At 34.2% G+C, this 22,352-nt stretch overlaps 2 protein-coding genes across 6 annotated transcripts in view; one reads left to right on the top strand and one right to left on the bottom strand.

The window, feature by feature from the left end:
- LRRIQ1 (leucine rich repeats and IQ motif containing 1) overlaps window positions 1–2,371 on the bottom strand; it is a 171,851-nt gene extending 169,480 nt beyond the window's left edge. For 4 of the 5 annotated variants that reach the window (XR_008552187.1, XM_037515188.2, XM_054696175.1 and 1 more), the window contains exons 1-2: window positions 2,330–2,371; window positions 1,741–1,988 (exon numbers count right to left, since the gene is read on the bottom strand). The gene's annotated coding sequence lies outside the window, so the exon portion shown is untranslated. Of the gene's footprint in view, window positions 1–1,740; window positions 1,989–2,125; window positions 2,242–2,329 lie in introns of those variants that run through there. The other variant, XM_054696173.1, reaches the window with a different exon arrangement.
- A 3,948-nt stretch (window positions 2,372–6,319) lies between these two features.
- On the top strand, window positions 6,320–21,441 carry TSPAN19 (tetraspanin 19). The gene is given in 10 exon segments (XM_037515241.2): window positions 6,320–6,600; window positions 8,961–9,055; window positions 9,144–9,216; window positions 11,911–11,994; window positions 11,997–12,034; window positions 14,889–14,963; window positions 16,434–16,544; window positions 18,520–18,663; window positions 19,594–19,677; window positions 20,923–21,441. Coding segments are annotated over 9 exon segments (750 nt in total). The 5' UTR covers window positions 6,320–6,600; window positions 8,961–8,983; the 3' UTR covers window positions 20,992–21,441.
- Window positions 21,442–22,352: the final 911 nt, after the last annotated feature.

Genomic DNA, 22,352 nt, shown 5'->3' on the forward strand with positions numbered 1-22,352 from the left:
TTACTTAATTATCCATAATCATATACTAATAAGTAAAGGGAGAGTAGGATCCTAACGCTACTGCCCTCCCCACTATCAAATGTTCTGAAAACACAATCAAGCTCTCCATCTGAACAGCAATACCTCTGTAAATCCACTAATCCAATATTCAGACTACAAATTAGAAACCTTTAGTGCATAAAAAAAAAAAAAAATAATATAGGGCCTCCTGGTGGTACACCCGGGGAGCACAGCACTGTGAGGTTGTGGGCAGCCTCTGCAGCACGGACTTGATTCCCAGCGCCACAGAGATTCCACATGGAGAGGCAGTCCTGTCCTGTCACGCCCGCTGCTCCCCTCAGCAGTGCTTTCGGTCCGTCTGCCTATTCTGCTCCCCACTCTGTCTCTGGTGAATCCTCTTACCCTCCCGCACCTCTGGCCCGTACCCCAGCTATTGTATACATAAAAAATAAATCTTTAAAAAAAACTAATGTAGTGGCTCTTGATCAACTAGTTATAATGGTAGGAAAGGAGAGGAAGAGATAGGCTAGGTCAGAAAGAAATAATTATATATACTCAAGAATTGTTTCAAAAAACTTTTCAGTTATAATCGTGTATATATGTACACATGTGTGAATGATTTGCAATTGAGTACATTGCAGTACAAAGCTCGTCAAAAGGTAACATACTGTATAACTGCACTTATATAACATTTTTAAATGACAAGCTTTATAAATGGATGACAGATTCATGATTTGTAGGAGCTGGGGTGGGTGAGGTTGGAAGAAATTGGTTATAGTTAGAAAAGGGCAACACGAGAGATCCTTGGGCCACTGGAAGTATTCAGCTGATAAAAATTGTATAGAGAATAACACATGTACACATATTAGTATAAGAAAAACTGAGGGAATCTGAATAGGATTTGTATTGTATCAATATCAATATCCTGATTGTGGTATTATACTACAGTTTACAAAATATCAGCATTGGGGAATACTGGACAACACATGTAAGGGATATTTTTGTATTCTTTCTTAAAATTGCATGTGAATCTGCAGTTACTTCAAAAACATTTAATTAAAGGTACTTAAACACCCAGTAAGAAAACAGTTAAATTTATTATGATGGATCATGAATGAAATACAAGTTCTTTAAAAAACAGTACATTTACTGCTCTGTCATGGACACGTAGCCAAGAAGGAACAATTGAAAAAAATTAAGTTGCAGAAAAGTATGCAAATAGAAAAATTCTGTAAGAAATTAGGGAAAGTTTTCAATCCATACCATACCTTGATGTTGACTGATATAGTACCAATATGTACTACTTTTTAATTTTTCTATAGACTCAAGTCCCTCCTCCAAAGGAAAACACAACAACAAAGCACCAGAAGTTTTTTCCTGTAGTTCAAACTTTAAGTGTAATTCAATAGCTTTCTTAGGTAGAAAATTAGAATTCTTTTTAATGTGGCTTAAAGCAGAATGCACAGGTAGGCAAAACTTTACGTGCAAAAAACAAAAACAAAGACAGGAGAACAGCATAAGGAGTTATTCCCATTACATGAGTCCCTGTTCATCTACTGATTCTCCAGATCAATGACATATTGGAGCAGATATGTAATTTTAAATTTTCCGTTGCAACATCTTAAAAAGTAAACAGAAAAGCTCTAATTCATTTTAGCATTTTTATTTAACTCAATATATCCAAAATATTATTCCAATACATAATCAATATAAAATTATTAAATCAGCATAAAAGTTTACCTTTTTTTTACACAATTCCTCGAAATCTGGGGTGCATTATACGCCTGGAATCCTTTTCAAACAAGACTAGCCGCCTGATCACTCCATCAACAGCTGCCTGTAGCTCAAGATTTCCAGACAGGTCAGTGCAGCCCCAGACACAAGCCGGGCTCAGTGGGTTACAGTCACTACTTCAAATTGATAATAAATCCTGGAATTGGCTACAGCTTCCAAAGGTGGCACATCTTAAAGTATTCCACTTTCAAGCACTGAAAGGTAAAGGAAGGAAATCTACTTGGATAGATAACCACGAAGGAAGAATGGGAAGAGGGAACTGGAGGGAGGAAGGGGGAAAAAGAGGGGTAACCCTGGGTGGGAAATACGCGTAATCAAGAGTCCCCTCAACCTTCACGGCTCATCCTCAAGTGTGCATGAATTCCCAGTATCTCCAACTCCGGTGACTCCGCTGCCAGCCCCTCTGCCCAGGTTCCCTCTGCACCAAAGTGCGGCCTCGGCGGGAGTGGGCGGACTCGGCCGTCTGTGCGCCCAGTTCTGCCTCATTCCCCTCCCCAACCCGAACCCCGGCAGTGGGGGGCACCCGCTCACCCACCAGCATTTCAACTCCCTCCGCTTGGTTAGGAAGGCAGCGCCCTGAGCCTCCAAACAAAGTGTAGCCACGGCAACAGCCAATAGGGAGGAAGATGGAATGGCTTTTCCTTACAGGTGCCGCACTGGGACAAACTACCTTCATTCGTTCCCTTCGCAATGGGAATGAATGTGTCTCTCAAGCTAAATGGTTGTTTAAGGATTTTTTTGGTACATTTTTAATATTTAAGTGATTTGGGGAAGAATTTAAGAAACAAACAGCATGTTGTTACAGTTACCAAGCAGAGTGGTTTGGCCTTTAAACTGTTTTTGAGCTGTGTATATTTATTACTTGCCTCTAGTGAAGGTTGAATTGTTTTTATTCCACAAAACCTTAATTCTGAATAGTGATTTGTGGGACCTGAAAATGTGAAAGAGAAACCAGTAAGTTGCTTTTCATGACAACAGTTTCTTTAAAAAAAAAATCAATTATCACTTAATGGCTATTAAAATCCTGAAAGGGAATAGATGTGTGGGTGAGGGACTTAAGGAATTATTTTCTGAAATATGCTTTACTATAAACTATTTTTTTTTTTTTTTTTTTTAGAGGCATGTTTTATTTATTTATTTTATTTGTTTGTTTTGTTTATACATGCACTGGGTACAGTCAGAAGCACGGGAGGGTGAGAGAATTCACCAGAGCCAGAGCGGGGAGCAGAGCAGGAAGGACAGGTACAGCTGACAGCGAGGTACGGGACTGCTGAGGGGAGCAGCGGGCGGCAGGAGAGGTCTGCGCGCCATGCGGGACCCTCCTCTGGTGGCAGGGGAGCAGCCGGGGATCGAACCGGCGCTGCAGAGGCTGCGGGCAGCTTCGCAACCCAGCGCTCAACCGCTTCGCCACCGGGGAGGCCCTACTATAAACTATTGACGGCGATAACCACTGTTGTAATGTAAGGTTTGAATTTCTAAGTACATATCATACTTTTTAATATTAATTTAAAAATTCATCAGTTTCTTTTCTTTTTTTCTTTTCTGGAGCCTTGAAATTTCATTTTAGTAAGTAACATATTACCGATTTTAATGTTTTAAAGTTTGCAAACAATGCATTAAATTCCAAGAGGAAGTAGTGTAATGGTAGAAGATATCTGATATGCAAAAACCTGAAAGCAAACAATGCATGGAGTCTTTGTAAAACACCTTGTATTTCCTGGTAACTATAAACTTGTATCAACAGAAGAACTAGTTAACTTTGAATGAAGAATAAGCAGACTTTTGATAAAAGAAAAACACAGGTTAGTGTCCCTTTTAAGAAAGATAATGATTTTCAAAAATAAACTACTCCTGATTTCAGATCTAATTCAAGATGTTTTTATTATCAAAACTAATGCTCAAATCCCATTTTTTGTTTTTTTTTCAAATGTATTGCTGATTTATAAACTATTCATTTAAAATGCTCATACCACCATGCTGAAATTCAAATGTAAAAATCTTAAAGAAGATATATTTTTATTTGTAATTATGCAACTATTCAGGCTTTTGCTAAAAATATCAAAACCATTAATAATTAATTTTAAAACTAATTTTAAAAGCTAATTTAGTAACTCATTTGGAATTTTCTTTTTTCCTGTGTTCTAATTTTTTAGTAATAACACGTCTGAAGATGATGTGTAAACTGCTGTATTTCTTAATGCTTATCTTGTCAAATAAATTGATAGTGAAATGGAATTTTATTGAAAGTTGTTTTTCTATTTTACCATAGTAAAAATTACCATTAATTTGTGGTAAATATTACAACAGCTCTTATAGTCTCATGTTATTTTTTACTTTGGAAGGAAACTGACAATGCTAGCAATTAGCCATTATTATCACTAACTAATATCACTAATTAAAGAAGAAGTACAACAATGATCTTGAATAGTTATAGATCTAAGTCTATTTAACATAAAACTATTGGTTAACTATGCAGTGTTTACCAAAAATCTTTTTAATTTAATTAATCTTCCTGGTACTAATAGTCTAAAATCAAGTAGACTTTGTCCATAATATTTTTTTCTTTTTCATAAATAACTTTTTTTTTCATTAAATTTTGCTCTTATTTTGAAAAGCATCTAGAGTCTGGTTGTTTATAGCCTACTGGTAACACAACATATTTTCAGTTGAGAGTAAAATAATAAATATTTGTTGAGGGTATGAATGGATGAAAGAGAACTTTGCTCCTAGGACTTTTGAAAAAAAGTCAATCCTTGAGAATGTTAGTTGATTGGTGGGATTACTTTAATAACATTCTTCAACAGTGGTTTTATTCATCATATGGTGGTGATATAATTAAATATCCCAAAATATCATTGTAGTACTCAAATAAATGCATCACAGTTGTTTGTTTCTTTTTCTTGATGGTAATTGTTTTTTTTTTTTTAATATGTGACCCATAGTATTGGACTCTAAGATCTCTGCTTCTCTCTTTCTACTTAAAGACTATCCTGAACTTCAATTTCTGTTCTCTTTGTGCTCTCTTCCTGCTACAGTTGTGATCAGCTACTTCAGACCCCATAACCTTTCCAGAGTTCAGATTCCCATACTCATACTTTTCTTATATAGTCTTAGTATTTCTATACGTAATCTTAGTATTTCTATAGTAAAATGTGGTATGACAAGATTAATAGCTGACATTTAACCAGACACTGAACTGAGTGCTTTATAAACATAATCTCCCTAATGCCCACAACATCCCTTGAAGTTTATGCTGTTATAATCTAAATTTACAGATGGTGACACTGGGGCTTGGAAGGGCTAATAAGAGTGATTTACACGTCTGGATTTGAATCTCAGCTCTGCCACATATTAACTGATGACCTCAGGTGAAGAATTTTACCTTCCTGAGTCTCATTTCTTCTTTATAATACCGGGGATAATATCATAATGACACTTAATTTGCAAAATTTTGACCATCAAGTGTATCTGTACAAATGATAAAGAATATTGATAACATTAATAGCTTAAACTTTTAAGCTCTTCTGACCTGGGCACCAGTATCATCGTTGCCTTTTTACCATCCCAGTGCTGACAACTCTATTTCCTGCTACCTCATATCCTAATACTGTTACACAGCCATTTTGCAGTTTTGACCACACTTACTTCTTATGAACTAGTGCATTAACTCTGTAATTATCTCCCTATCCTAAGATCCTTTCCTAATTTGACTTTTACACTGATGACAGAATTATGGTTCCCTGTTAACCTTCAGGAAAATAAAAAATTCTTAGCAAAGCATACATGATCCTTCCTAATCTTTAATGAATCTATTGATATTTCTCCAGCCTTGTATTTCATCTGCAACTCTGACCTTATGCACTTCGCTGTAAAAGCTTGTGAACAGTTTTCCAACTGTCTTGAATACTTCTTGTCTTTATGCCAATTTTGACTGACTAGGGCCTTCTTAATCATTGTTCAAGAATCATCTTAAATTCATCTCCGATGTGAAAGTTCCCAGCCCTTTTCTTTCCTATCCCTCAACCCCAACACATAATTCAGAGTTGAGCACAGGTTTTAATATTTGACTCCATGGTGTTTTGTCTTCATTTTTGTGTTCCCATCTTAGAAGGAAATTAAAAACAATAACAAAAAGTAATCAGGGCACCATTTAGTGAAAGGTAACACTCATGAATAGGTGAATTCTCAGAGTATTTATTCTATTAAAGTGAATCTCTGCCATTGGCGTGTTTATTAACTAATCAGGAAATGAGTGAAAAGAAATGCCACTCCAGAATCTTATTTAAGTTAGAAAAAATTATTTTTTTTTGTAATGAAAGATATAAACCTTCCACACTTTGCATTTTTAAATAGGAATTGCTCTAACTTGTGTATCTTTGTTTTAGCACATCTTATTTGAGGTTGTTTCCAGTATGTGTGGCTTGTGACAATAAAGGCCAGCAGAGGCCCATCTCCTCTTACCATTCTGTGTAAACATGACCTTCTTTGACTTGTTGCTTAGATACCCCCTTTGTTGTGTTCTAACTCTAACTTAAGCTGCTTGCTATGGACTGAATGCTTGTGTCTCCCTAAAATTCACAGGTTGGAATTTTTAAACCCAATGTGAGATGGTGTAAGAAAGTGGGACATTTAAGAGATAATTAGGTCATGAGGGTGATGGCCTCATGAAGGGGATTAATAGTCTTAGAGATCACATGAGCTCTCTACCCTTGTGGCCACATGAGAATATAAGAGGTTGAAACCTGGAAGAGGACTCTGGCTCAGCAGCGCTGGCACCCTAATCTCAGACTTCCTGCCTCCAGAACTGTGAGAAATAATTTTCTGTTTTGTTTTTTTTTAAGCCACCCAGTCTGTAGTATTTTATTTCAGCAGCCCTACTTTAAAACATCCTAATTTCGAATTTTATTGTTCCTCACCATAAAGCCTTTGTTCTTTTCTTTATCCTGTCAGTTTCTTTCTCCACCATTCATTTCATCACATCAACTATCTCTATATGTGACTCAAGTCTGCACTCAAGTCTCTATGGGTGATTCAAGCCTGTCCATTTATCTCTACTCCATTTCCAGTGCTTAACAATGTAGATATATCCTACAACTTCAAACTCAATTATTAAATACTTAATTTATGAATCTTTTCCAAATTTTCCTTCCCAATTTTCCTATTTCCAGTAGTTACCAATACTCTTTTATTCTCCAGTTCTATAAGGTTCTTTCTGATAAACTTGAATTTTTTGTTTTCCATAATGAAGCCTATCAAAACTATATTCAAGTCTTCTTTTTCTCCCTCTAGTTATCTTTCATAACTGCCCTTTCCTTACTGTTGGACTTTTTGCTTAGCCCCTCCCTCCCAAATTTACTTTTACTTCTCTCCTTCATTTTGAGTGCATCATTGCTTGTAACTCCAGCTGAATATCATCATGTGACTAAGTCTGTGCCAATGGAATATCAGCAGAAAAGAAATGTGCAACTTCTGTTAATTTTCTTAAAAGATACTTGCCTGAGTTTACTCATCTTCCTTTCCTTTCTGCTGGTTATAAAGGATGACACCTTGTGAGCTATACATTGAACAGACAAGAGCAAGCCCCAAATTCCTAAGATATCCTGGAAGTGAACCCATTACCCGACTTGGACTGACAGAGAAACAAACCAGTTTATTTTTGAATTTGGGCCCTTGAATAAAGCATAGCTTTGATGCTGACATGCCAGTTATGCTAATACCAAGTCAACAGTCAAGTCTGTGCCTTCACCATTACACACCAGAGTTACTGCAGAGTATTTATGTACATTGTCTTTCTTATTTATGGAGACCAGGACTTTGGGCCTAAATTCTCAGTCAGATTGTAGCAGAGGCTCGCAACTTTCTCATATGCTGCAGTAAATAGAACTGAAACCAAAAACTATACCTACAGCATCATGGGGAGAAACTGAAATAAAAATCAAACAGTAGTTCCATCTGTGTGCCCTATCAAAACAACCCAGACACTGGAGGAATCTATGAATAAAAGTAGAGGATGAAACTAGAGAAAGTAAAAGACAACAGGAGGGTTCAAAGCAAAGGGTAGAAGACAAAGCCTGGAAAGACTCCTTCAGCTGGGAAGAAGAACCTTAAGAGTTTTTGGGATGACTGTGGCTGTGTATCAAAATAGGAAGGGAAGGGTATGGTTATAACTTAGAAATCTCTTATTTTTCCATTTTTCAAGTTATCCTTCAACAAGCAGATTGCTGTCTTCCCAATTAGAAATAGTTAGCTTCAAATGAGTCTTATTTTTTTAATTAATATTTTATTTTATATATTTTTTAAAATGAGTTATATCTGTTTTCATACACTATTAGAATTTGTAAACCATTTTTTAAAAATATGGTGCTAGCTAGAATTGAGACCATGAAAGAAAAAAGAAAAGTTATAAACAGGCCTAAGAAAATTTTAAACTTTAATACCTAAAATGAAAGCACCAAAAACCAAGATATAAGTGTTGATTTTTCTAAAGAAAAATTTTAGGAATATTAGCTGTCTCAAAAATAATTTTTAATTAAAATAACCTGAAGTTAACTCTTTTCCTTACATTGTATATCAAACTAAATTGCAAACTAATTAAATAATTCATTTCATCCATTCATTCAACAAATATCTATTGCGTATATCTATGATATGCCACCCTTTGAGGTTATAGTGGTCTCTCTACTTAAGGAGCTCAGAGCCTATTTAGGAAGATAGACAAATCAAGGGGAACATACAGCAAATTGAGGTTAGACCAAAACTCACAAGGCAAGACATCAATAAAGAGCTGATATTATTGAATATTTTGGAAGATAGAAGTAAAAGAAAACTTTCCAGCAAGAAAAACAATGTACGATAAGACTCAAAACAAAATGTTTTACTTTCTGAAAACTGCATGTTCACCCAGGGGGCTATTGACATTCTATACAAATGCCTTTTGATGTCAACTATCTAGCCCCAAAAAATTCAGAGAAAGAAACAAGTACAGATAGAAACAGACAATTTCAAGGTATCTTAAACATGCCCTTATTTTCAGGAAGGTGGTTTGGGAATGTTATACTGATGAATGGTTTAAGAAGAAAAATGTGCAAATGAAAGCCTTAAGTAGGCAGAATTATTTAAAGTTGTTACTGTGGTTTTGATAGTAAACATTGTGGTTATCTTTTCAGAATCATCAATATCAAGGGAGAAAATGATGTTAAAGGCGAAAAAAAAGACATTACTTTTAAAATACTTTCTTAATCTGATGAATGGAGCTTTCTTGGTAAGAATCTTTGCAATTATTTAGTAAAGAAAATGTGATGCAATTTTATTGATATTTACTATAAAAGATTGACTATTCTTTTTTGCAGGCTCTTGGACTTTTACTCATGGGATTTGGCACATGGCTTTTACTAGATAGAGACAATTTCCTCACAGCTTTAGGTATGTATCTGGTTTTCTCTGAAGAAAGGCAATTTTAAACAATTGCATACATGATTTAATCAGCAGGTGGCAGTATTTCTCTAAAATTCATTAAGTATTGTTCAATTTTCCTTCTGGCCGTTGTCAATTGGTTTTAGAAACAGTTTATTAAATAATAGACTTAAGTCCAAGACCATAAAGGAGGAGAGATTTGGGGAGAGAGAGCTAAAACTTTTACTGGACAAGAGGGATGAGAGATATTCTGAATCTTTATACATTGCAGATTTGAAAAGATAATGGTGTTCAGATTACTATAGTTTTGATGCCCAAATTAAATATTTTCGCTTAAAACTTACTTACCATCTACACTCACCATCAACATAGTTGCAGGGAGACTATTTTTCCAAACTATGAATAAAATAATTGAAAAATAACTTTATATAGGGGGAAAAAGTGTCTACTGTACAGCCATATTTCTTAGTGGATTTCAAGTAAGAAAAATCTGTAGGAATAAGAAAACTAGATAAAAATGTAATATGAAATGAAGTGCTACAAAATACTGAATAATTTAGTTAAATTTCAGCTAGACCTAAGGGCCTGGCATCTTTATTCTCTTATTTTCCTACTTTGCATATGAAAAAGTATTCATGTTGTCTGATTGCATTAGGGGTGTACACAGAAGAAATGGATGTGTGGAGATCTTATGAAAGTCTTCCTTTTCATATCCCCTTCCCTTCTTCATAATAATGACAACAACCACTTCTACCTATTTGGTGTTGGCTATATCCCAGACACTGGGCTAGGCACTTCCCACACAGCATCTAATTTGATAAAGTAGTAATTAAGGTGGAACAAAAGTCACATTCTTTTCTTTTTTTCTTTCCATTATGGACTTTAGAGATAATTCTAGTCTTAATGTACTTGCTTGGGTGGAATCCTTGCAAAGGTAATCTGAAATGTATCTATTACATCGCACTTTTTTAACCATGTATTTAAAACACTTAGTGGAGCTGCTATTAAGTTTTCAGAATGTGGAATTGAAATAAAAAGTTGAGGCAAGAAACATTGGGTCTTCCCCTTTTCTTCATCTATAAGTGTTGATTGGTTTACTTCTTTCTAAGTTATTCTTTCCTTACCTCTCCATTTGTAAGAACACCATTCGTACAGTCCCCATCTATTTGTCACGTTAATAGCCTCCAGTAGCCTTGTGCTTTGATCTCATTTCTCATCTCATTTCTTCAGATGCCACTGAAATAATGAATTAAAAATGTAAATTTAGCTGTCATTATTTACTTATAGGACAAATAGTTAGAGTAACTTCTGCATGTTAGACATTACCCCATGAACTGAGGAGAAAATAATATACAATAAAGATAAGGTTTCTGTTCTTATAGAGCTTAGTTCCAGTGAGCAAGACTGAAAACAGCACTCTAAATGGCCCTAATTTGACTCTTCCGTTTTTTAAAGATTTATTTAATTAATTTATTTATTTATACAAGCACTGGGTACAGTCAGAAGCGCAGGAGGGTGAGAGAATTCACCAGAGCCAGAGTGGGGAGCAGAACAGGCAGGAGGACCAAAGTACACTGCTGAGGGGAGCAGCGGGCGGCAGGAGAGGTCTGCGGGCCATGTGGGACCCTCCTCCAGTGGCCGGGGAGCAGCCGGGGGTGTAACCGGCCCTGCATAGGCTTCGGGCAGGTTCGCAACCCAGTGCTCAACCGCTGCGCCACCCGGGAGGCCCTAATTTGACTCTTGAAAGGAAACTTTTCCAGTCTCATTCACTGTAAGTGCCAGCAAAGCTGGCACTCTGTGCACATTTATGTCCCCGAATGCTTTCACCATTTCAAGTTAAAATTTCCAATCATGATTTAAAGCCTAAACACAGATATCATCCTCTTCAGTACTCCTCTTGCTTACCTATCGACACATCTCCAACTATATTTGGTGCTCCTGTGCCCAGTGGTGTGCTGGGAAACATTCAACTGGTTCAGTGATGGGGAGTCTTAATTTATGGTATTTGCCAATTTCCATGGTTTAAATACTCCCACAATAGTTGATTTCAATGTGCCAATGTGAATTGAGCTGGCTTTCAAATTTTGTAAAAATTTAACAATTAGTTTTATGAGTCAGAACATCTTGTCTCCAGCACTGCCTGGTCCAATGTCTTCCCATAAAATCTAGGACATATTTAATCTTCCTGTTTTTTCCAAATACTTGCTGAGAATTTAGTAGTCTACAATATATACCATAACACTAAGAATTGAATAGTTTGTTGACTATATGATGATGTATAGCCCCTAGTCTAGACATCCCAGTCTAGATAGGGAGATAATTAATGGGTCATATTAACCATAATAAAAGAAACTTAACCCACATATCTTAGGTCCTCAAAAATTTTTGTGATGAATGAATTCATAAATATTTTTAGGTATGTAACTCATACAGGAGTTCACCCTAGGAAAATACTGTCTTCTTTTGTAGAAGATAATGAAGATGAGGTAAAGGTGAAGAGATCTTCTAAGATTGAGGAACTTCTTTATCCTGTCATTAAAGGAACAGAAGTTTTTGCTAGGAGTAAGAGATGCAAGAATGATATTTAAAAAGAGAGAGACTCCTAGTGGATCGGCAACAGCTTCTTAGAGAAACCTTGATTTCTGTATTTATCATTAAAAATAAAACTCATCACTTGATAATAAATGTTTTGTGGTTTCACAGATGAAAATAATCACGTGATAATACATATCTTCCGAATTTTGATTGGAACTGGATCTGCAATTGTCCTTCTTTGTCTCTTGGGTTTTGGGGAATTCACAATGAAATCAGATGTCTCCTTATTCTGGTAGGTATTTTTCTTGAATAACCTGGATTTTGAGTGTCAATATGAAACAAATGAACTTAATGATTTATGTCACTAAAACATTATAATAGAGTGTGCCCATTCTGTAAAGCAAATGAAGCACCCCTTTCCCAAGGAACTTCTAAATAGAATTGTTTTCATGAATTCTCCATGAATTAAATCTCAACCTCATCGCTTACATACTTCGATATTAATTTTCAACAGAATCATCTCCTAGGATGAACTACAATTAACTGAACTTAATCGGAAGAGTAGAATCACAACGAAGTGTATTTAAAGTCATGGAGCAGTGTAGCTTAGTAAAGAAAAGGAACACGTGGCAGGTATAGATCAAAATTCCTGGCATTTCATTAATTCTTTAAATTTGATCAGTTTAAATCACACGTATTCTCATGAATGAAGAGATACCTAATTTTTCTATAGCATTGCAAGTCTGGGTAATCTCTCTGGACATTAGAAATTTGGTATCATTTTCTCATTGGGATTCTGATTTTGGGTATGAAAACCAAGACTGAAATGACTTGCATGAAAATTTAGATTTTCTGCTTGTCACAAATTTCCATTTAGACAATGGAGACTCAGAACCTATACTAGAATAAAATGTAGGGCGGGAAGTTGAAGGGGAAAACTAGAGGGAGTAAAACATAAGTATCGTATAATTTCTGTCTCATATGATGCAAGTATTAATAGCTCTGTCTTGAGAAAGGCTGGTAGACCATAAGGAATATATATGCTGCTAAGATCTCAGATTTCAGACATTGTTCTCCTTTCTAGACCCTCTATGAATGGGTGCTACTTTTTTTTGCAATCTTGACACTTTTGCTTTTTTCTCAGACCTTCCCAATATTTTTCTAATCAACATATTTTTCCTTTAAGCCATGTTTATTGACACAATACAGCTGTGGGCAAATCTTACTGGCCTACAGGCTATTCTGTGGCTTAAATGTGGTTTTGAATACTCCTACTCTAATAGAATATATACTAATTTTGTAGTTAAACTCTTCAGAGCAATTTTTATTTTCCTCTTTTAAAAAAGTTCCAGGGCTGTATCTTTCTATGCTTTCTATGTTCTAATAACATAAATGTACTAATTTTTCTTAATACTGTAAACATCTAACTGTTGTTAAGATAATTTTCAAAGGTAAAATCATGACTCATTTATATGTAAATGAGCATGTATCAAAGACTTTAAATAATTAATGAGGGAAACAGTAAGAATTACTAACTGGCTGAAATGAGAATTAGATTTGTGATGATTTATACTCTCTATAGACTGTATTCATTTGCATTTCCATGAATAGGAATCATATGCATTGCTAATGACAGGAAAACATTGTGTTACATTAGAATTTTGTAAGTTAATATTGTAGGGCTGGTCTACCTAAAATATTTAGACAGACTTTTTCTAAGATGTCCATAGTAGGCCTTTTCTAATATGTGTCATCTTGGTATGTAGAACTAAAGTCAATTAAGGCCCTATGAACCTTGGGAGAATCCATCAATATTTTCAGAATATCGATTACCTAAATATAGGGGTATCTCAAGAAATAACATTTTTATCAGGAAAACCTATCTTAAGGGCAAACATCTAGAGATGAGGTTTTGTCATATGAAGACATCCCCCACCCTTTAAGCGGGGAAACCCCCTCCTTTCTCCCTGACACAGACCCCTTAGCCTCAGGATATCAACCTCCTTGTTTGTCCCATTCTCTCCACATGTATCTAACTTGGTTTTTTCAGTTACTTATCTGTCGGATGTTAATTTGTTTGTTCTTTCTGCCAAAGAGGGATGGGGGAACTTTTCTGTGCCATAGCTTTCTCTACAGAGTTGAGTAAATAGCCTAGTCAAAGGTAAAGATTTTTATACCTCCCATGGGATCAGAAGCTGAGAAGGTCCATTAGATAACAAGCAACTTGGCAAGGAAAATAAACTCAACAATTATTTTTAGCATATTACACAATTTGTTCTGCCTTTGCCAGTCTCTTATTAGTGAAGATTAAGTGAGAGCTTATATGTGTATGCATTGTAAATCTAAAGTTATAAACAGTCCTCAGGACCTTATTTTTCCTGAAGTTTTTGTTTTTGAAAATGGAAAATATAATTTCTGTCAAGTATACAATTTTTTGTATATTTTAAAGTATTAAAATACTTGATGCTAAGTACCAATAATGAGTCATCTTATACTTTATTAGTAATGTATTCAGACTGCTAACTTTACAAATTATTATAGACTCTACATAATATATATTACTGTGTGGTCTAATGAAGATGCAAGTGACCACATGTTTTTAAACACTAAAATAGTCAAATAAATTTGAAAATCACATTATTTGACTGAGTAGAAATATTTTCAGTTTTCAAAGAAATAGTTTAAATGGATACAGATTTAACTTTACTATTGCAGTTGTTAGTTTCTTTGTTTTTTGTTACTTTGATGGAATAATTTCCATAGTGAATCAGAAATTTAGTGTGCACTCTTATTTTAGCAGAATTCTGTTTTAATTGCTGGTTCAGATTATTGAATTTTCTTCTGTGGCAGTTTCAGATCTAATGAGGAATATGTTATCAACAACTTCATTAGAACAAGTCATCTGTTAGAGTTCTCATGAAATGTTATCACTTCTTTTTATCTTACTCTTATCCAAATGTTCACTATATTTCTTCTTTGCCTTTATTTCAAAGATTCACTCTTCCATGTGAAGGAAGAAAAGTTCAGTGATATCTATGGGCATTTTAAGACCACATATTTCACATACGATACATTTTTCTCATCATTGTAACATCTAAAAATATATTAGATATATATTGTCATCTCTATTTTTTTTGTTATTGTAGTATGCAGTTCTGTTATTGTGGGCCATTGGTGTTCAGGTTGTACTTTCAGCATTCATCTTTGCAAAGAAAGAAGAGGTATGGAAAGATTATCTTTTTTATTTGAAATCTAAAGAAAATGTGATGCCTTCAATTATTAAGACCTATGAGCATGTATTGAACATCAAAGGCAAAAAAAAAAATTCAATAGATGTTGAGGAGGTATCTGTTTATCTCTTCTCCCCTTATTTGTGGAGTAATTTTGTTCCTGGTTTGTCACTTGCATTCTTGAGCTCTCAAATAATAATTTGGAGTGTAAATGAGGACATAAATCTCCCCACACCAATATAAAATAGAAAGACACCATTTTCTATTCTTAATAAAAATTAATTTAGACAATAAATTAGTTACCTTACAGTACTAACACTTTGCAATATTCTTATCTTTTTAAAGGTATTAAAACATAGATGTATAAACTTGTGTACATAGAAAGTATAACTTGTATACATTATATTATACTAGTATTTTCATTACATATTTAATTTTTTTTATTCAAAGAACACCATAATACAGTAAAAAGTCCTTAGACTAGAATTCAGATGAACCATCTTTAAAAGTCCAACTCTTCTTCTTTATTAATGTCCAAACAGGTAATTAAATTCTGTTTTCTTATAATAAAATAAAACTAGTATCTGTTTTCCCTACCTTTTGGTATTTTTGAAATCCAAATTGAGAATTATGACAATCACAAACTTTCGAATGCTTAAGTTACTGATAAAGTGTACCTAGCTCTACAATATCTAGATTTTGGAATAGCATTTTTCCCACCCCAAACTTTTAGATATGATCATTTAGTTTCAGTATTGTGAAATGATAATTTTTAAAAATATAAGAATCATGATTTTTGTAAAAATATACAATAGACACAGGTCTGTGATTTTATTTAACATTTTGATTAACCAGTAAGATATGAAAGCTAATTCATAGGAGAATCCAGAAAAATACTTGTAGGCTGTCACTTAATAGGTACAGAGTAGGCTTGGAAGAGAAGGAATCAATTTTACTCCCCCCCAAAAAAATTATTTGCATATCTCTGACAAAAAAATCATTTTCCTTTTTTTTTTTTTTTTGCAATTTCAATAGTATAAAACAAGTTTTAAAAAGCTACAAAGGGTACAGAGGTACAGACCCATAGAATCAGAAGATCGTGGACTATGCTAAAGAAAACCTACTTTCCGTTTAAAAAATTCTTAGTGATCTCTTTTTGTTTTTTTGATCGATTTCAAAGTCTTTCACAATTTTTCCTGAGGGCACAAGAAAAAATCATTCATTCAGGACAATAATCTGTCCCTAATCATAAAATATGTCTTATATATTCTTCTGTAAATCATAATGTCAAAGACAAATGCTTTAACACTCACTGAGATTGCTAAAAATAGTTATAAAGAAGAAAAATAAACCACTTAGATATAAACAGATAGCAGCAAACAGGTAAGTTTGAATATTCTTTTTTGATGAACTACTGGAAAAATTTTATCAAATTTTCAAATGTTAATACAATTTCAACAGGTTCAGAAAGTATGGCATGACAAAGTCAACTTAGTCATTTCTGAGTATGGATCTAACAACACGAGTGGAGACATATCCAAGTGGATTATTCTGAATGCTTTACAGAAAACTGTAAGATAAAATTAGTATAAAACTAAAAATTAAATGCCAAAGGTGATCTCTGTGTGGAGGGGCAGAGAGGGAAGAACAGCTGACAGAGGCAGAGGAATGGATGGAGTTTCCTGTATCTTCCAGACCAACTGGGTAGAAGAGTATTGCCTTTACTTAACAGATCTTGAGCTTTATCCTTCTTCTCTAACTTATATCTCCTTTTCTGGGTGATTGATGTGCATTTTAATCTGTCTTCACTTGTAAAAGTGTTGGTCGTCTTCTGCCAACTGGGGCCATCTGCCTGCTGCACATGAGCAAGCCAAGTCCAGCCCAGTTCCTGCTGAAAACAGAGTAGTGTAGGCGCTTGAGCCTGAATATTAGGGTTGCCCCTTAGTAGCGTTGGGACCCCGGATGAATAACCTTCATAATTTCAGGTTCCACATTCATAAAATGGGCAAAATGAATTCTACTTCTGGCTGGCAGGAATAAATGAAGCAATATATAGGATACATAGAAAACCTTGGATCTGGGATGGAATGAGCAACTAATAGTTGTTAACTAACATTATTAGAGTTATTATTTCACAGTTCATATTTTTCTGGCTAAGGAAAGGGCATTATATTGTCAGCCAAATGGTTTACATAAAATAGATCAGCACCTATACTACAGTAAGTGTTTGATAAAGAAAAAAAGCACACATTTACTAAGTGCCAGGCCCTTTTATAAATGTTTTGTATATGCTAATTTGCTTAATCCTCCCAACCCACTGAGGTAAGAAATATTTCCTCATATTATAGATGAAGGAAAGAGAAATTTATTAGCCAGTTCCACACTGATAATAAGCAGCAGAATCAAAATTCAACCCCTGATGGTATAGCACTATATATTTTTTTCTCTTAACTGCTATACTAAGGTTAACATTTCACCTTACTTCTGGAAAGTAGAAATGATCTTGAATTTCTTTATATATGTTATATATACATAAATACTAAGCACATAGGACATCATATTCTGTATTTAAAATACATAGAAGGGCCTCCCTGGTGGTGCGAGGGGTTAAGTGTCAGTACTATGAAGCTATCTGCAGCCACTGTAGCACGAGTTCCATCCCCAGCCAGGGAGCTGCCCACATGGCGGAGCAGATCTTTCCTGACCCGCCCGCTGCTCCCTTCAGCTGTGTATTTCAGTCAATCTGCCTGTTCTGTTACCCACTCTGTCTCTGGTGAATTCTCTCACCCTGCCCCACCCCAGTTCTTGCATGCATAAATAAATCTTTAAAAAATAAAATACATACACATACACACACACACACACACACACACACATACATATTTAGGATGAAGGTATGGCTGAGGTGATTCTCTATGTCTTCTATGTTCTGACCCTAAACATAGTTTGTATCTTTCAAACATTAGATATGTCTTCCATCCTAGGCTCATTGAGGATAAATTCACATATAATAATTTCATCGAAATATAACCCACTTAGGGCCTCCCTGGTGGCGCAGCGGTTGAGTGCTGGGCTGCAAAGCTGCCCGCAGCCTCTGCAGTGCAGGTTCAATCCCCGGCCACTGGCGAGGGTCCCACATGGCGCGCAGACCTCTCCTGCCACCTGCTGCTCCCCTCAGCAGTGTATTTTGTCAGTCTGCCTGTTCTGTTCCCCACTCTGGCTCTTCTGAATTCTCTCACCCTCCTGCACTTCTGACTATACCCAGTGCTTGTATAAATAAATAAATAAAAATAAAAAGAATTAAAAAACAAAAAACAAACAAAAACAAATATAACCCACTAGTGCAAATATTTAGCTATGATTAATATCAACAATTACTGAAATGAAATAATGAAATGAACAAAATATACTTATTTGTTTAATTAACACATTCCAATGGGGAATCAATTATCTTCATCACAAAAACAAATTTAATATGCATGGGAATCATGTAATTATCTGCATTTTTAATATTTTATAGTAAAGCTCATATAATCTGTTTTTCTAGTTACAGTGCTGTGGCCAACACAATTTCACAGATTGGATAAAGAATCAGAATAAAGAAAATTCGGAACAGGTGCCATGTTCTTGTACAAATTCCACATTGAAACAGTGGTTTTGTGATGTACCTCTGAATGCAACTTACCTGGAGGTAAAGATAAGGTTTCTTCCACGTGCTTACAGTGCCTTTTTTTTTTTTTGCAAATCAATTCAAAATTCTAAGCAAATTTTTATATAAAAACAATTTTATTTGTGGTGAGTACATTCTTAAGATACTTCTCTAAATTGAGCCTATAGTTAGGTGAATTGAAGTACTATTTCATGTGTATAATAAATTAATTAAACAAACCTGGGAATGTGTGATCGAAGTAATTCCAGAAACTGAGATACCATCAATATTTCTCCCCAAACCTCCTTCCCAAATCCCAGCAAAGAGTAGAAACACTTTTGGCAAGTCTCTGGGGTATAGGTTTGGTAAGGAAGCTGAAATACCAGAAGTAAAGAAGTATGAAGATTGGCGGAACCTGAAGGGAGCAATGACAAAAGTGGTGTACAGGTAAATGTGCACATATTAGAGCAGAGGCTCCTCTGTAGCAACTGCTATTTATAGGTGTGGTATATTAAAAAAGGGTTTTTAGCCCAAGAACATCTAATACCTTTATAATTTATATACTGTTGTTCTAATTTTAATATGTATATTTCAATCACATAACTCATAGTTATGAATTATATATTATATATATGAATTCATAATTTACAGGTAGAATATTATATTGATTAAAAAGTTTCTTCTACTTGGAAAATAATCATTTTAGGTGGTTTGTATCCTGCTAAGTTATAAAATAGACTGCAGAAAGTCATATGCCTCCCAAAATTTAATAAATTTATGGTTTTAATTACATAACAACATCTTAGCAATTTTAAAAGTAGCAACTGAGTTGTCCTACCATCAGTTTGCAGTTAGACCTTGGTTTGCTTTTTTAAACTTTGGTAAATCTCTATGTCTCTTCTTCTTTGTACTAGAGTCATGTATAAGAGCATTTCCAACTTTATGTTAATCTAAGTAACTTCTCTTCCTTAGGGATGTGAAAATAAGATCAACACGTGGTATCTTGCGAATGCATTAACATTAATTGGAATTAATTTTGGACTGTTGGCTTCAGAGGTAAGTATTGTTCAAATTTAAAGATAAAAAATATGCAATATGACCTATACAGAATAATCTGAAGAACAACCAGGCAGAGACTTAATGAGTTAAGTTAATCCAACAGGAGCTAGGCCTTTGAGACTATTCATAGTGTAGAAAGGTTCAGGTCCCAGATGAAGGTGATACCCTCAATCAGCCTACCTACTTGGTAAAGTAGGTAGAGTTTGTTAATAAAAAGTCATCTTAGCAGATAGTATTTCATTGCTTTGCAACATTTAAAAAAAGCAAACAAATGATTCATTTCTTATCAATAAGAGCACAATTTGGGCAGTCTGCAAGCTGACACATTCTGAAATCTAAGTAGATGTTTAACATAAGTAAATCTACTCACTCATTTATCCATCCACTCATTCATTCATTCATCTAAATAAATATGAAAAGGGGAAAACATTGACTATGTGTCAAGCACCATGCTAGATGTTAGACATGATGGGGAACCAAATAGATAAACATGACCTACAGGATTCATGCATTCAGTCAGTCTTAGTGAACACTGATGAAAGTAAGCCAAGGTTATGAATTCAAAGAAGCTGGGAGAATGGATAGATTATTATATATACTTTGACATTGTCTATAAAATTGTAAACTATAAAATTGGAATGGATATTTAACGCATAGTTTGGCTGGAATAGGATATTGAATTTTGTTTTATGTTAATCCACAAGGCACTGGTTTAAGGTTGCATAAATTTTTATCAATGGGTAATAGCTTTCATCTTCAAATGGTCGTTAACCAAAACATTATTTTAAGTATTAGTATTGTTCTATGAAATATTTATTCTCTGTTGATTTTATACTGAAATATTTAAGCCTAAAGGAGGCATAATCTCTCTGCTCCCTTTTATTACCTACCCTTTGCACATCACCTTTTATGAACCTATGGCAAAAAGGCAGATTTGTAGGATTAATGATGTAGAATGACTAATAAAAAACTTATCATTAAGGCATGTAGCCCAATCATAGCCTATGTAACTACAATGGGAACAGTCTTTCTTTAGCCCCCTCTATAAATGAGCTTGGTGGCAGCTGGGTTATTTTAGAAATAACACTCTTAGACCATTATGTACCTTACTTTTAAATTTTCTTACCCTTTCATCACTTTTCCCTGTACAGTGTGCATTTTGGTGATTATATAATATATATTAACTTTGCAAATTATTCTTATAGGTTACATTTTAATTTCTTATGGTTTTTTTTCTTTCAGGTTTTGCAAGTTTCATTAACTATTTCTTTCTTCAGACACATCAAGAATAGAATACATGTAGAAAAGTGATCTTGAATTCTGTCAGAAGAAACTACTTTCATCTCAAAATAATCACATTGTATTATTTTATTCCAAAAAGTCTTGCAATTAATTATATTAATTAAGTTTAGGACTTACTCAATTTGGATTATATATAACATAGAATTATTGAATACTATAATAAATCACTCCATGAAAATTTTATTAATTTGGTTTTCTCAAAATATCATATTTTGCAGTTCAGAACTTCACCTTGATTAATATCTACAGTCAAAGGAAATGATCTGTATAGACTTGTATTCAAAATATGGTGAAGTATCATATGTTTTGAGTCTTATGTAAAAAAATGCATCTATATGATCAGAAAGTAAGCAATTAGAACATATGTTTGCATATCTTAAGAAAACATCACTGATTTATAGGATTGAAAATAAAGATTGAAAATATGACACTGACTACTGAATTCATATAGTGTATCTCTCTTGTGGTAATTCTCACAAACAAATAATAAAATTAAAATTTTAGAGATTTTGATGTACTTATGTGACAATATTAGAAAACTGAAGTTATAACTGAAGCAAAAATACTCTAAAGAATCCCTGAATTCTTATATTCTTAATTGTACTTCATTTTCTTCTCTTTTTTTCTTAAGTTTCGATCAATGAATGCATGCACGATTCTCCGAAGTATACAAAAATAACCTACCTGTCCTATTTTCCTAACAATTATATTTTGAGAACAGATAAAAAAATCTTTTGAAAAATAAAAAGTGCTATACAGATGTGAAGTGTTATATCAGTGTTTCCCTTTATAGCAAAAGGCTGCCTTGACTTTGGGGAAATGAAGAAAGGATAGATTAACTAAAGAGCCTGCATTGCTCTCCTATAAAAGGCTCACTCTCATTTATGAATTCAATCATATCTCTTTTCATCCAGCTATTCAATACATTGCAGATTTCAGAGACCTGTGTATTTTTTTTTAAATCAGCACAAAAGAAAATAAAACCATTTTCTCTAAAGTGACCTGTAAATAGATATGCCCTCTATTCTTTAACGAACATTCTCCTGGCATTTAAAGCACATTTTCAAATGTCTATTTTCTCTAAAATATGCTCCAAGAACACACTGATAGCAAGTATCTTCCACTTGGAAATTGAAACCCATATTATTAGTTATCAAATAAATATTATACATTATATTATATGCATTATATGCATATATTATATATTATATGCATTTGGTTTTGCATCAAGGATACTAAAAAAACTCTCTAGATACTAGATTGTCTATTTTCAGTTAATGCAGGTAATTCACAAAATATATGCACCACTGACTAACTCTCACCTTTATGATTCTAGGGAATAGTGTCTTGAAGGATGTTCCTTTATACCT

This window comes from Talpa occidentalis, unplaced genomic scaffold (genome assembly GCF_014898055.3).
Source record: "Talpa occidentalis isolate TD23 unplaced genomic scaffold, MPIMG_talOcc4v2.1 talOcc4.16, whole genome shotgun sequence".
Classification (NCBI taxonomy): domain Eukaryota; kingdom Metazoa; phylum Chordata; class Mammalia; order Eulipotyphla; family Talpidae; genus Talpa; species Talpa occidentalis.